Source organism: Dermacentor albipictus, chromosome 1, assembly GCF_038994185.2.
Source record: "Dermacentor albipictus isolate Rhodes 1998 colony chromosome 1, USDA_Dalb.pri_finalv2, whole genome shotgun sequence".
Lineage (NCBI taxonomy): Eukaryota > Metazoa > Arthropoda > Arachnida > Ixodida > Ixodidae > Dermacentor > Dermacentor albipictus.
Genome location: NC_091821.1, coordinates 336,943,057 through 336,957,145, shown reverse-complemented (window position 1 = coordinate 336,957,145; position 14,089 = coordinate 336,943,057). Strand labels below are relative to the sequence as shown.

Here is a 14,089-nt window from a genome sequence, read left to right as displayed (position 1 = left end):
ACTCTTCATTGAGGTCGTAGTTCTGATCCCCCTCGCATTCCTGATGAATACACGGTGATGACTGTGATATGTATTTCATTTCTATCTCTTTCAAGAATTATTGCTCTGTTCCATTATACGCGTGTAGGATCTTGTGTACGTTTTGCCTGTGCAAAGAAAGTTTTTTGTTTCCTCGGGGTTAAGGAGACATCTGAATGACCTCCAAGTCTTGCTCGGGCTCAGTTGCTCAGAGTACTGATCACTATTATGTTCTGTTGATAGTTGATACATATCGTGCCTTGCTCTTGTGCGTTTTCGGGTAGGCTGGCTGCTTTGACGATGCTTTGGACAATGTGGGTGCTCGTGTAGTCGGAGACTCGGAAAACCCCTCTTGGTCTTCCTATTATTTTGTATTTTTGCTTGGGTAGATATGGTATTCTTCTCGTCTTGGTGAACTGTCGTGTACGCTGCTCTATCTGTTTCTTGCCTTCTCCCGTTGACTGTGGTGGCACATGCTGTCGCTGTGGCGTTGATTCCTTGGCTTCGCGTCGTATAATCGGATGCCAGCCTATGCTACCCTCGTAGTCTTCCTGCGTAACGTCTTTTCCTTCCACCGTTACTTCCATCTTGCTGAAATCCCTGCCCCCAAAGCGCGCGGGAAGCCACGTCGCAGAGGTGTGGCGAAGCCGCCGACCGCATCCGCGCAGGCGTAATGTGGTCAAAAATCGGTCCTCCCACCTGAATTGAATGTCAGGAAGATCGCGGTGACTCGCTGCGCCGATCCGTGATGGTTTTTCCGATGAATTTGGTGATTTGCCGCCAAGGATCACTCGAGAAACACAGAGCTGACGTGAGGTGCGTCCGCTAGCCGTTGTCTTCTTCTTCCCTAAGTTTCCCAATTTTTTTTTAGTCTATGCTATCCGCAAGAGTCATTTGTGCCTTGCAACCAATGCTATTGAAAGAGAGAGAGAGAGAGAGAGTGAGACATCAATTTGAGTGATTCCTTCGGCTTTGAACTCACTTAATGCGACAACAGCATTCTTCTACAGTCAAGACCGCCACGTTACATTCGCTTGCCTGCTTTTTCTCTCAAATAATGGAGTTCACCTACAACGGTCAGCTAGACAAGAAACCAGGGGGTAAATGCGGTTTTTGGGGGTAAGGGGTGTTGCCGTACAAGAATGTATTAGTTTAAAGTAAGAAATAAATGTAACAAATATTTATCATACTACTTAAGAGGTAATTTCAATCGCGTGAACGCGCAGAAAGAATAGTGTGAATTAGATAAAGAAGTTCTGACTCCTACTTCCTCGTTATTTGCGCATGCCTTCTTATATGGCATGTTGTGACATTCCAACTACGTACATGGATAGACTTTAGCCTTCTCAGACTTCCTCTCTCTGGGTAAGTTAGTTTATTTAGTCAAAATGTACAGCTTTAGGAAACGTTTTACTTGCAGCTGTTTGGTCAAAAGGTTATGCTAATCCTTTTTTTTTTCTACTTCGAGGCAGTTGAACATTTACCTGCTTAAATATATTTGGCCCAGAGAAGTGTATTGATGCATCATGTTTATTTGTTTCTTTTGGTTGTTTTGACGTGAGGTGGCATTGTTGTCAGTGTAACAAGTTTCGCGAACTTGTGCAACATCCTCAATTATTTTTGGTTCATTGGTTCAATAGGACAACGTCCAAGTACCTACCTGCCCGATGTGACTGCAGCGCGGCATTTGAGACGACTTTCAAATATGAAGCCTCCTGACACCTTTCTTCAAATTACGTTTCTGTGTAAATTATTTTTTAAGGTTGCAGATTTAGGGTCATTGAGTAGTTTTGGAGGTTTCACCTTGTGATTAATCAATTCTGAGGCCAAAACTCCTACTACAATTGATCTTGCATCGTTTCCCACTTGAACTTTGCCAGTTTTGTATTAACCACATCAGCGGCGTGGGAACAGTCACAGTCGTGGATCAACATGTCGCCATTCGTCAATTTTCTACGTCGTTTGTTCTTTATTCAGACACGCAGCCGATCCGGCGTTTCACATTATCGGAAACGATTGATAGTCTCTCCAGGTTTAGCAAACTCTATCAGTAATGGTCCCTGGTGATGGAAAAACAGTCAACACCTTTCCGGCGTAAATGACGACCTTTGCTTCCTTTGGGTGTGGTGAATTCGAATGTTTCCTCTATAAGCCTTGCCGACGTGTTTCAGGCTCGTAGTAGTGGCTCCATGATTCGCTCCCTCTCACAATTGCAGACAAGAAGTCGTCACCCTCATTGAGATACCGGATCAGATGAATCAAGGCAGCGCCGAACCTCTCCGTCTTCTGGCGGTGGTTCAAAATCTTGGGTATCCATTGCGCACAAAAGAGCCGATAACCGAGATATTCACGAATTATGGTGGGAACCAAACCATGACTGATGTTCACACGCTTTGCCAGTTCATAGATGCTTATCCTCCATTCTTGTCTAATCAGCTCATCAGCCTTTGCAATTGCGTTGGAGGTGATTACAACATGGCTTTGGCCCGGTCTTGAGTCACCTTTGCAACTTTCACGTCCTTCTTTGAACCGCTTGCTCCAATGCTTCACAGTGGCCAATGAAATGCAACGTTCACCGTAAACGAGAGATGCCTGTGTGCTGCGCGCATGCCTCGCAGATAATGAATTTAACCATTATTGCGCAGGGTTGCTTGGCTCACTTTCATTTGACTCGCCCTCGTACATTAGAAATGTGAAGATAAGTGAAATATACAAATGCGATGATACAGCCTGTAAAGGGTTTTCAAAAAATGAAGCGCCAACGGTAACGGCACACTAAAAAAGAACAAAAGACAGGACAAGGTGCTACTTGCAACTGTTTCTTCTTTGTGTGCCGTTACCATTGGCGCTTCATTTTTTTAAAGCTATGCACCAACTAGCCCCACAACGTGTGTTACTGTTTTACTGACAAAGGGCAAAAAAGTGTCACTGGAAACAAAGTTCACTGCACGCACACACAAAACCTCGTAAAAAGATATCTAAATATACGTATAAGTCTCCAATAAATTTACGTATCAAGGCAATTGGCAACTACGGCGTCGATTCGAGGAACCCTAGAGGAGAGATCCTGGTAATAAGCTGCGAGTAATGAACTCCTTCTTAAGGAAGCGTAGCAACAGAAAGTGGACCTGGAAAAGCCTTAATGGTGAAGCAATAAATGAAATTGATTTCAGACTTTCTGCCGATCACAGCATAGTGCAGGATGTAGAAGTGTTAGGTAGGGTAAAGGGCAGTGAGGATAGGTTAGTGAGGGTAAGGATTCACCTCAGTTTGAAGAGAGAAAGAGTAAAATTGGTCAAGAGGAAACATGCCGACCTAGATGCAGTAAGGGTATAAGCAGACAAATTGAGTCTGGTACTTGCAAATAAATGCGCAGCCATAGAACAAAGAAATGAAGATGAGATAGAGGTAATGAATGAAACCATAACTAGGCTGGCTTCAGGGGCAGCAATTGAAGTCGGAGGTAAGGCACCAAGGCAACCAGTAGGCATGCTGTCCCAAGTAACAAAGGACCTTATAAAGAAATGACAAAGAATGAAATTGTTCAACTCAAGAGATAAGATAGAATTCGCGGAACTCTCAAAACTGATCAACCAGGAGAAATTAAGGGATATTCGAAATTATGACGTGAGAAAGACTGAGGAAGCCGTAAAAAATGTACGCAGCATGAAATCAGTGAGATGGAAACTCGGTATAGGACAAACCAAGATGTATGCCCTGAAAGACAAGCAGGGTAATATCGTTAGCAATCTGGAAGGTAGAGTAAAAGCGGCGGAAGAATTCTGTACTGACCTGTATAGTACCCAGAGGCACCACAATACCTGCATTCGATGCTGTAATTAACAGGCTGCAGAACCTCCTTCTATAACTAGCGATGAAGTTAGAAGGGCCTTGCAAGACATGGAACGGGGAAAAGTGGCAGGAGAAGATGCAATAACAGTCGATGTAACCAAAGATGGAATATACATAATGCTTGAGAAACTCGCGGCTCTCTATAAGAAGTGTCTGTCGACTTCAAGGGTACAGAGAACTGGAAGAATGCAAACACACAAAAAGGGAGACGTTAAAGCATTGAAAAATTATAGGCCCATTAGCTTACTCCCAGTATTACATAAATTATTCATCATGATAATTTCCAATAGCATAAGGGCAACACCGGACTTTCGCCTACAAAGGCAACAGGCTGGCTTCAGGAAGGGATACTGCAGAGTGGATCACATCAATGTCATTAATCAAATAATCGAGAAATCCGCAGAGTACAATCAGCTTCTCCATATGGATTTCATAGATTACGAAAAGGCATTTGAATTAGTCGAGATACCAGCAGTCATAGAGGCATTGCGTAATCAAAGAGCACAGGCTGCTTACGTAAATATCTTACAAAATATCTACAGAGATCCCACCGCTACCTTAATTCTACATAAGAAAAGTAGGAAGACACCTATACCGAAAGGGGACAGGCAAAGAGACACAATCTCTGCGTGCTTGGAATAAGTATTGAAGCTAGTAAACATGGAAGGCTTAGGAGTTAGGATCAACGGCGGATATCTCAGCTCCTTCGGTTTGCAGATGACGTTGTCCTGTTAAGCAACACTGGAGACAAGTTGCAACAAAAGAATGAGGACATTAACAGCGAGAGTGTAAGAGTGGGGTTGAAGATTATTGTGCAGAAGGCAAAGATAATCATGAATAGCCGGACAATGGAACAAGAGTTCTGGATCGCCAGTCAGTCTTTAAGTCTTTGAAGGAATACGTTTACCTAGGCCAATTACTCACAGGGAACCCTGATCATGAGAAGGAAATTTACAGAAGAATAAAATTGTGTTGGAGCGCATACCGCAGACATTGTCAGCTCTTGACTGGAAGCTTACCATTATAATAGAAAAGGAAGTAGTACAATCGGTGCATTTTACCAGTGCTTACATATGGGGCATAAACATTGAGACAAAGAAGCTTGAGAACACGTTAAGGACAGCGATGGAACGAAGAATGCTATGCATAACGTTAAAAGGGAGAAAGAGAGCGGTTTGTATCAGAGAGCAAACGGTATAGCCGGCATTCTAATGAACATGAAGAGTAAAAGATGGAGCTGGGAAGGCCATGTAATGCGTACGTTAGATAACCGGTGGACCATTAAGAGGTAATCGAAGTACGCAGGGTGAGCCTTCGCCCTGCAGTGGACATAAAATAGGATGACGATGAGATGATGATTATGATAATAACGATGAGCATGATCTAAGAAAAAGCCACCCTATATACTGCGTCAAACAAGGCAAATAAATATGTTGCGCAATCAGATTCACAGACCATAGAACCCTAAGGCCCGCCCACTCCCCTCCCTCCACTCCCCCTGATATATCGCGCGCGATGGAAGGCGGCGCGCTTCCTCCCCGCTTTTCTCCCTTGCGCACACAAGACTGAGCCACCATCGTCGGCTCAACCATGCCACCACCCTCCCCCCTACGCTTTCACTCGGACATACAGCATGCGGCGCGCGGTCACGATGTTATCGCCATTGGACATTATACGGAGCATGAGGGCGACGGAGACGGCAGGAATGCGCCTGGAATGTCCATATAATTGTTATTGCAATATTATAGTATGAGTATCCGGCAACTGAAGCATCCCGTGGCCAATTACTTTCCGCAAAAGAAGAAGAAACAAAACTGAACTTTCACCATGCAACAATTCAGTGCGCATCAACAATGTCTTCTTTCTTTTCTTTTGTGGGGCAGGGGCACCGAAATGAAAAACCGCAAAGGAAGGTATATTGGCCACAATCCGATGCCTACTTTGGGCACCTAATGTGGCTACTGAAGGAATATTGAGGAAAATTTGAGACGCTTCGTCCATAGAGAACTATTCGCATACTGCTCGGGATCCTACACCGGCGAGAAAAGTCATGGCGGAGAGGTTGCGCTCAAGCGAACTCGTTGCAATCCGTCGAATCCCCACAGTAACGGCGGCGAGCGACCATCCTTTCCTTTTCTCGTCTGCTAGCCAGAAAGCATCCGAAACTCTGCCAAGCCAACATCCAGTAAGCCAGAGTAAAACAAATGCGCACCGAAGCTCGCCGCGCGGTGGTCGGGACAACACAAGAAAAACGCATGCGCTCTGGCTGGCTCTGGCAGCCCGCGGGTAGCGAGAACAAGAAAATTGAAGAGGCTCAACGTGTCCTTGCGAATCGAAGTGAAAGCTGAAAAATGAATGAGAACGTAGTTACCTTTGCTGGCTTTAGTGACTTGACATGGATGCCTTGGCGCAGGTGAAAGAAATGTTGATATTCGTTTCTGTGCCATGACGGCACAAATGAACCACCACAACGCTTCATCTCATCGGACCTCACTGCCTGCCTTGTCAGCCTGAATGATAGTGTGTTGATTTGGTTTTTCTCGTTGTACGGTTCGATTACGACTTTAGAAAAGTCAGTGTACCTTTGGCATCCCATGTTTATAACAAGATTAACCCCACAAAGTACTGGAATTGAAAGTTCAAAGAACGTCGTTTGAATGCACCTTTTGCATCAAAAGTTTATCAGAATTTTATACTCTTAAAGTTTCCGAATTGAAATTTATGCGCTCCGTAGATTCCGCGGCCTCCGCGAGATGCCACAACGCGCCCGCTCGCCCTTAGACGCCCTTGAAACTTGGTGCTCAGATGGGGCGCCTTGCGTTATGTGACCCTCGGTGCATGGGCGTTGCCACTAAATCCAGCACGAACTCACATTGTTTGCACAGAAATGTCTTTTCGAGTGTGAAAGACACTCTAGACAAAATCCAGAATGATTTCCGGCGCCTGGGCTTGCCTTGGTCGGTGGTGCATGACAGCACGAAAAAATTTCGGTGGGGGGGAGGCTGAAGCCCCATAAGCCCCCCACCCACTAGCTACGCCCCTGGTTACTTCGCATGTAACACAACATGAGTACCTCAAACTTCTTTTCATCTTTGAAGTGGTCATTGCAAGTATTTAATACTTCCTGTGTAGAGATTATTCTATTATTCATTTCATTATTTGCTGCGAAACCTGTTTCACCTTATTCGTTGCAGCTCTATCCTATGTGTTACTTTTACTGCATTTTGCAAGTGCATTGTTCATTTATTTATTTATTTATTTATTTATACACACACCTCACAGGCTCCAACTGGAGTAATGCGTTAGGGGGGTAAGAGAAACAACATATAGCGAAAAGAGGAGCAAAAAACATAGCTAACAACAAATGAAAGAATTAAAGGAAACAGAAAATTGAATCGAAAGACGCCGAACAATATCAAGCAAACGAAGAAGAACAACAACACTCTGGACGATCAGAAACGCGCATGGCTCATCGAATTCCTGCAAAGAACTGCAAACGCATGTATATTTATAAACTGCTTGCAAGGATAGAAAATGACAGTCAAGTCACGTGGTGCAAATGAAACGTGTGCGCATAACTACGGAATCAATTTTTTAAATGTTTCTCTAAACGTGTCCAGATTATTAATTTCAACAATGTGGCTTGGAAGATCGTTCCAAGCTGCTATTGCCAGAGGCATTGCAGATCTGTTAAATGCATTTGTGTGGCCAAAAACACATGTGAAACTGTGTGCGTTATATAAGTGGCGAGATGTGCGAAATGGGCGGGAAAGGGGTAATGTAGTTGCGTGTTGACTGTGAGTGATTTTGTGCAGTAAGCAAAGCAGAGCTATCGTCCTTCTAGAGTCAAGAAATGGGAGTGATAGTAATTTATTTATAGCAGTTACGATAGAATGCCTACTGTAATCTTTCGCGATGAAACGCGCAGCACGTTTTGAACAGATTCGAGAGAATTTATTAAATATTCCTGATGTGGCGACCAGATGGTGGAATCAAATTCGAGCTGAGGACGAACAAAGGTTCTGTACGCTATTTCACGAGTGGCTGAAGGGGCTTCACGTAGGTTTCGTTTTAGGTAACCAAGTGCGCTAGATGCTTTTGCTGTAACATGTTTTATATGCGCCTTCCATGATAAGTTTGTTGTAATATGAATACCGAGATATTTGTACAAAGGGGTGACAGTGACAGCACTGTTATTAGGAGAGTAAGTGTAAAGAGAGTTAGTTTTCTTTCGGCTGACAGTCATTAATTTGCATTTTTCTGTATTTATTGACATTTGTTATAGCGTGCACCAGTTTGTAATCTTAGCTAGATCTTTTTGAAGAGCGATTGCTTTTCGGTGCAAGCGAAATATTGATGAAAGCTTATCTCACTTAAAAAATGCTTAATTCGTGGTGTTTTAGAGATATGTGTTCACCTTTTGCAACAGCCACTTTACATAAAAGCGCTGCATATTTCGCGTGTTGTGGGGAGTCTGATGTACTCATCAAGGCACATGACCCTCTAAGATGGCAATACTCCAGTGTGGCTTTACAACAGTGCTTATTTAACCTCACAACCTTTGTGCAATTAATCAACACTTCAAACGTACGAATATTGAGTGATGTAAGGTTACGTCCTATTAGTGATTTGGGCTGATGAAGGCGTATTTCTCCGGTGTGAATTTCTAAACATCGCTATGGAGTTCGAGATGGTAACAAAAAGTGACGACTGAACCCAGAAATGTTACCCAACTAAAGCCGAAATTTGCACGCATCGAGAGGATCACATACCTATTATTCAAGTGAAAAGTCTTGGGTGTGCAAAGAAGCGATGCCCTGCAGTCAATTTTTGACCTGCCACCGATAGATGGCGCTAGTGGTCAATGTTTCAAATTCCTCGACACGCTCCTCCTTTGTGTCGCCGACGCCGTTTTCACGAGCATGACAATCAGAAGTTGCACGCATGCATACTGTCATCTTGTCAATGCCATTTTCAATGCGATGCCCTCGTAATGTAATACTCGTCCACTGCAGTATTGATGGTTCTGGCCCCCCAAATGCATGCAAAGACGCCACTGCTCTTAGAGTCTCTGTGGGGCGCAAACCCTTGCACTACATGTATACCACTCTTGCTTCGCGATGGCTCAGTGGGGGTCGCCTCATAGCCCAGTGAAGGATGTTGTAGAGAACTTTTCTTTTACTTCATGCGAAGCTGCATATGACAAGATCGCCGTCGTTATGTGTCGTCGATGACAACAATGGTCGTGGTCAGCGGAACTGAACGGCCAAGGCTAACTCAATTTAGAGCGCCCACTTGCTGCCGTGTATATATATATATATATATATATATATATATATATATATATATATATATATATATATATATATATATATATATATATATATATATATATATATATATATATATCACAGGGTTCACAGGGTGATGGAATAGACGTAGAAATAGCACTGAGCGTACTGTAAGTGGCGCAGTGCGTGTCATCGGGCACGTCCATAACTTGCGTGGCTTCAATGGCTTCCACGCTGCCACGAGATTCCCCTTGCAGCAGGGCAACAGTGCGTGGCGACGGGTCGCTAACAAAGATAGCGCTGGATCCCTCAGTGACTTCTACGGTCGCAAAAGGTAGCGGCAGACCTTTAAGGGTGCAATAGCAGTCGGATGGAGAAAGTATTGCAACGGTGTCGGAGAGGCTGCTGCAATAGACGGACCTTGTCCTGTCGCCTTGTCCTGTCTTTGTTCCTTCCTATAGTGTGCCGTCACTATTGGCGCTTCATATATTGAAAGCTATGCACCAACTAGCCCCACAACGTGATTTACTGCAATCGACGGACACATTCATTGTCAAGTCCGGGGGGACTGTGGTGTCGTTTCTGACGAGTAACTTGTTCGAAATCAAAGGACTGTCGGCCAGTGTCATGTCTGACGACGGCAAGAATTACATTTGGGCGCCTCCGCAATAAATCACGGCATTGTGGCAGGAGAGAAAATACCAGCCTAAAATCGTCATGCGAGCGTGAGGAAGTTATGATGATTTCGACGGCGTATAAAACATCCGCAATGGCGGTGCACGCCGCTATAGGGTGAATGCACTGGGTGCTGGCTGAGCAATAGTCCAGAAAGTGGTGTCGTCACTTTTCGAAGCAAACGGCTAAGTTGCGCGGTCATAACGGATACGGCGGCTCCAGTGTCCACAAGAGCAGATGCGTGAACACCGTCCACAAACACGTCTACCACATTAGATGGGCTTCGTTGAGGGCTTTCAAATTTCGATAGCGTCGCAGCCCGTGCCTTGTGGACTGCTACGACTATAGTTTTTCCTCCTCCCGAGCGAAGGGACGAGGCCGTATCGGCGATAGTGAGCGATGACGTGAAGAAGGCGACCGGCAAGTTACGGGCCTCGGGCGTACTGCCACTGACGAGTCAGAAGGCGGTTCATCATATGGGCGGGGAAGTGACAAGGCGACTTGTCGGGTATGATGCGGCGGTAGAAGGCTGGACACGACTGCAAGAGCGAGCCACGTGGAAAGCGGAGCCTCACGCAAAGCAGATGGGTCGATTGTCCGAAGCGGGCACCTATTCGCTGCGGCAGGTCCCATCCATGGCACAGGAGGCGTTGTACGGCGCAGCTGGTAGAATGTTTGCGCGGCGGGCTGCAGTCGGGGTCTATAGACACGACGTCGGAAATTGCAGAAGTGGTTGGGGCCAAGCGACGACATCGGCGTAGCTGAGCAGTGCAGGCGCACGGATCTGTGGGGGCCGGGTGACGACATCTGCGGAGTTGAGAAGTGCAGCGGCAGGAACATTTTGGCGTAGCTCAGGCAAAGCCCCGTTGATCTCGGGCCCAATTACGCGGCGGAGTGGAGGCACAAAGCGCGAGGAGGGATCCTGCATATGCAGCGGCTGCGCAAAGGTCAGCAATGACAATTGGCGAGCAGCCTCTCATGGACGGACGGCTTCATATTGTCGAGCAACGCAGGCTGGTCCAAAATTACTGCCAAACAAGCGAAGGGTTCGTCGGTTTGAAACCGCTGCCACCGTGACTATTCAAAGCTGTGGTACAATGTGATGATTTCAGCCATGGAGTGAGGATTCTTGGCGAGCAACATGTTGAAGGCATCGTCTTCAGTACCTTTCAGTGCATGATTGATACGCTCAGACTCCGCCATGGTCGAGTTCGCTTTCTTGCATAGGTCCAGGATGTCTTCGACGTAACTGGTGAACGAATCACCTGGCTGCTGAGAGCACGCCCGCAAACGCTGTTCGGCACGCAGCTTGCCCACAGCGGGGCGACCAACTAGATCGACAAAGGCGGTCTTGAAGCCGGACCAGGTCAGGAAATCTGCTTCGTGGTTATACCATAGGCTGGCGACACCAGCGAGGTAGAACAACAGATTGTTCAGTTTACTTGATTCGTCCCACATCGGTATCAGCCCCGCCAGTGAAGATGGCAGTGTCGGCGGTGACGTGGTACACCTACACACGCGATCGGTGCAGGAGGAGGTGTTTGCTGGGAGGCGTCCGGATGCATGGTAGATGGGGATCGAAGTTCCATGGTGGGATATTTGGGGGTGCGGCACTCTCCACCACATTTCAAGGTGTTTATTTGATCGGACTAGGAGCAGCGCAACGGCGACTGTCTAAGCAGAACACGGACTATATATATATATATATATATATATATATATACTTCCACCGCGTGACTACGGATTGCTATCTCGTTGATTGGCCTATTTTGCTATGACGCTGTACCCCGACTGGAGCGGGCCGACTTCGGAGATAGCGCAACAGAAAACTGAACTTTATTCGACGAAAGACCGACGGAGCAGATGTGCGAAAATCCCAGTTAGAAGGAAGTACGCATACAAACGTTTGCTTTATAAAAGGAATTGCGTTCTTGATGACTTCTATTTGTTGCAATGAAGATATTAAGGTACGAGTTGTTTTAAAGCTACCTACATCAGTACAAGACAAGGCCAGCAGCCAGGACACTTGTAAGGATGACGCGTATGTGCTCGCACATGCGTGCTACGTAATGTTAACTAGGCGGCGACCATCTCCAAACGCTAGCTGGAGTTGGCACGATGCAAGTATACGTGCGATTGTATCCTAGCGGTTAGAGCATCGGGCTGGTGTGAAGGAGGACCGAGATTCGACCCCACCACCGGCCACATTATTCCAGTTCTTTTTTTAAGTACGAACTGTTCCGCGAGCCAGCAGCTTCGCTACAGCGCAATGGTTAGCCCGTCCGGCTTTCAACTGCACGTTGCCGCATGCGGCTGAGCCCTATCCCCAGTGGCGGTGGTAGACAGACTCTCTTTTCTTCGCTTATTGAGGAAAAGTGAATCAGGCGATGCAGAAGTGACCTGCCGACGACTGCATGACAGGAGAAACCAGGCACAGTCAACATAGTTTCGACGTTTAACTGCTGCCGCATAAGCTTGCCAGCATAACAATCTCATCAATCAAGTGCAAGTTCTGCTTACTTGAACCATTATAACACGGGCGTGCTCTAGAAAAAAGTGAAAGCATTTCACTTGAGGGTGCCTGATCTCGCCAGTCTGTATATATTTTGTCTGGGAGGCCAATTAGCTCGGCGTGATCTTTTTATGTGAACCCGTGAACAAAAATGTTCAACCTCCAACAAAACAAGCCTATAAAGACGTACTGCAACCTTTCTTCAACATAACAACACGTTTGGGATGTGTAGACAATGCTGGTGTGAATGCGAGCGGTGTGTGCAGCAAAGGAAACCACATTTAGCATAATCGATCCCTCTTCCTTTTTGCTTTCGAAGGCAACGAGAAATTTCTGCCACCGTCAATGACATCACAGGCAGCGCGACAGCTCATACCCACCTGATTCGGGCGATTGTTCACGATCATGAAAAAAAAAATACTCCTGAGCGAAATTGCTCGGGCACACGGGGAAACGGCAATGCACACGGGGAAACGGCAATAGAAAAATAAAAATATGTGCAGGGCATTAGCAGTCAACACCACTCCGGCGCAGAGGAACCAATGAGTTGAGGGGCAACGAGGAAAGAAAACATTCTTATATCTCCATTCATACTAGGTCTTCGAAATTTTCTGTCGGAATCTGCTCATTGAAAGGAATCGCATTCAGTCCACAATATTCTTGAGTTTGAAGAAACAGTTTCGCATAGTTTCTTTAAAGAAGGAGGGCAAAATGAGCATCGAAGTGCCATCTGAACTTTTACCACAAAAGACATCCCTACGCTGTTGCCTGAACGCCGTAGAGACTTACCTTTATGGGGACTCTGAGGTCTCTCCTCTGAAGATAAATATATTTTCCGGATCCGTTCCTGTACAGTCTCACAGTGAAAGTTTTCTGGGCCTGTTCTTGCCGTTGAAAATATGAATCGGAAGTTTCCACCTGTTTAAGAAAACGTGTGACACTGATTACGAGATTTGCAAAGCGGACATCTATCAAATTAAGGGATGTAGACTGTACAGACTGCTTGGAGGGTGAGGTCGCAGTTTCTCGGACGAGGTGAGACATGATGGAAACAGTGTGGTAGTTAATCACCAACAAATTATTTTCTGCCGAAATGTCAAGCTCATGTTTAACCACCATTGACAGTTATGCACTGTGTTCTAAAAAACGTAACTACAAAATACAGCAAATTTGGGTGACCTTAACAATAATGGCCCAATTTCCAGCGAAGCTGTTTATTTTGAGTAGTCTTAATAGGAATTACAGTTACATGTAATTAAATCATCTACTTTAATACGTTTCCCGCATATGACTAGTGTCGTTGAGACCTTGCCCGCACATAACGCCTTTGAGCGCTTGTTAAGAATAGTTTGCAAAAGTAGTAATTTGTTCACGTGCATTTTACTTAGCCAGGATATGGCCATAGTGTCATCTTCGCCAAACGTGATTTCGGTGGTTTTCATAGTTCTGCCAGGGCAGCGAGCTAAGTTCGTTGTTCGTAGAACACAGTTAGTCTGGATAGCTTGCATACGTAATTTACTACTAAGACCGTAATTATTCCGCGCAGTTCGCGTTTCGTCTATAGATTGCTTAAAATCTGCCCCTAAATGTTAACAAATATCAACAAATTGCCTCTTTTATTTCACTGAGGACGCCGGAGAAACCTTCTGCGAACCTCATACAACACACGCACACAAAAAAGAGGATGGTTTAGTAATTTACAATGCCTGTAATCAGACCAAGAACGGGAACGTTTCGTCAC

General features: G+C 45.5%; 1 protein-coding gene across 3 annotated transcripts in view; it reads right to left on the bottom strand.

Annotated features, from left to right (window-relative positions):
- Nucleotides 1-14,089, bottom strand: part of LOC139054561 (complement C3-like) — a 190,169-nt gene that overhangs the window by 130,764 nt on the left and 45,316 nt on the right. For 2 of the 3 annotated variants that reach the window (XM_070531704.1, XM_070531705.1), the window contains exon 11: nucleotides 13,138-13,266. In XM_070531704.1, coding sequence (XP_070387805.1) covers nucleotides 13,138-13,266 — 129 coding nt within the window. Of the gene's footprint in view, nucleotides 1-717; nucleotides 856-13,137; nucleotides 13,267-14,089 lie in introns of those variants that run through there. The other variant, XM_070531706.1, reaches the window with a different exon arrangement.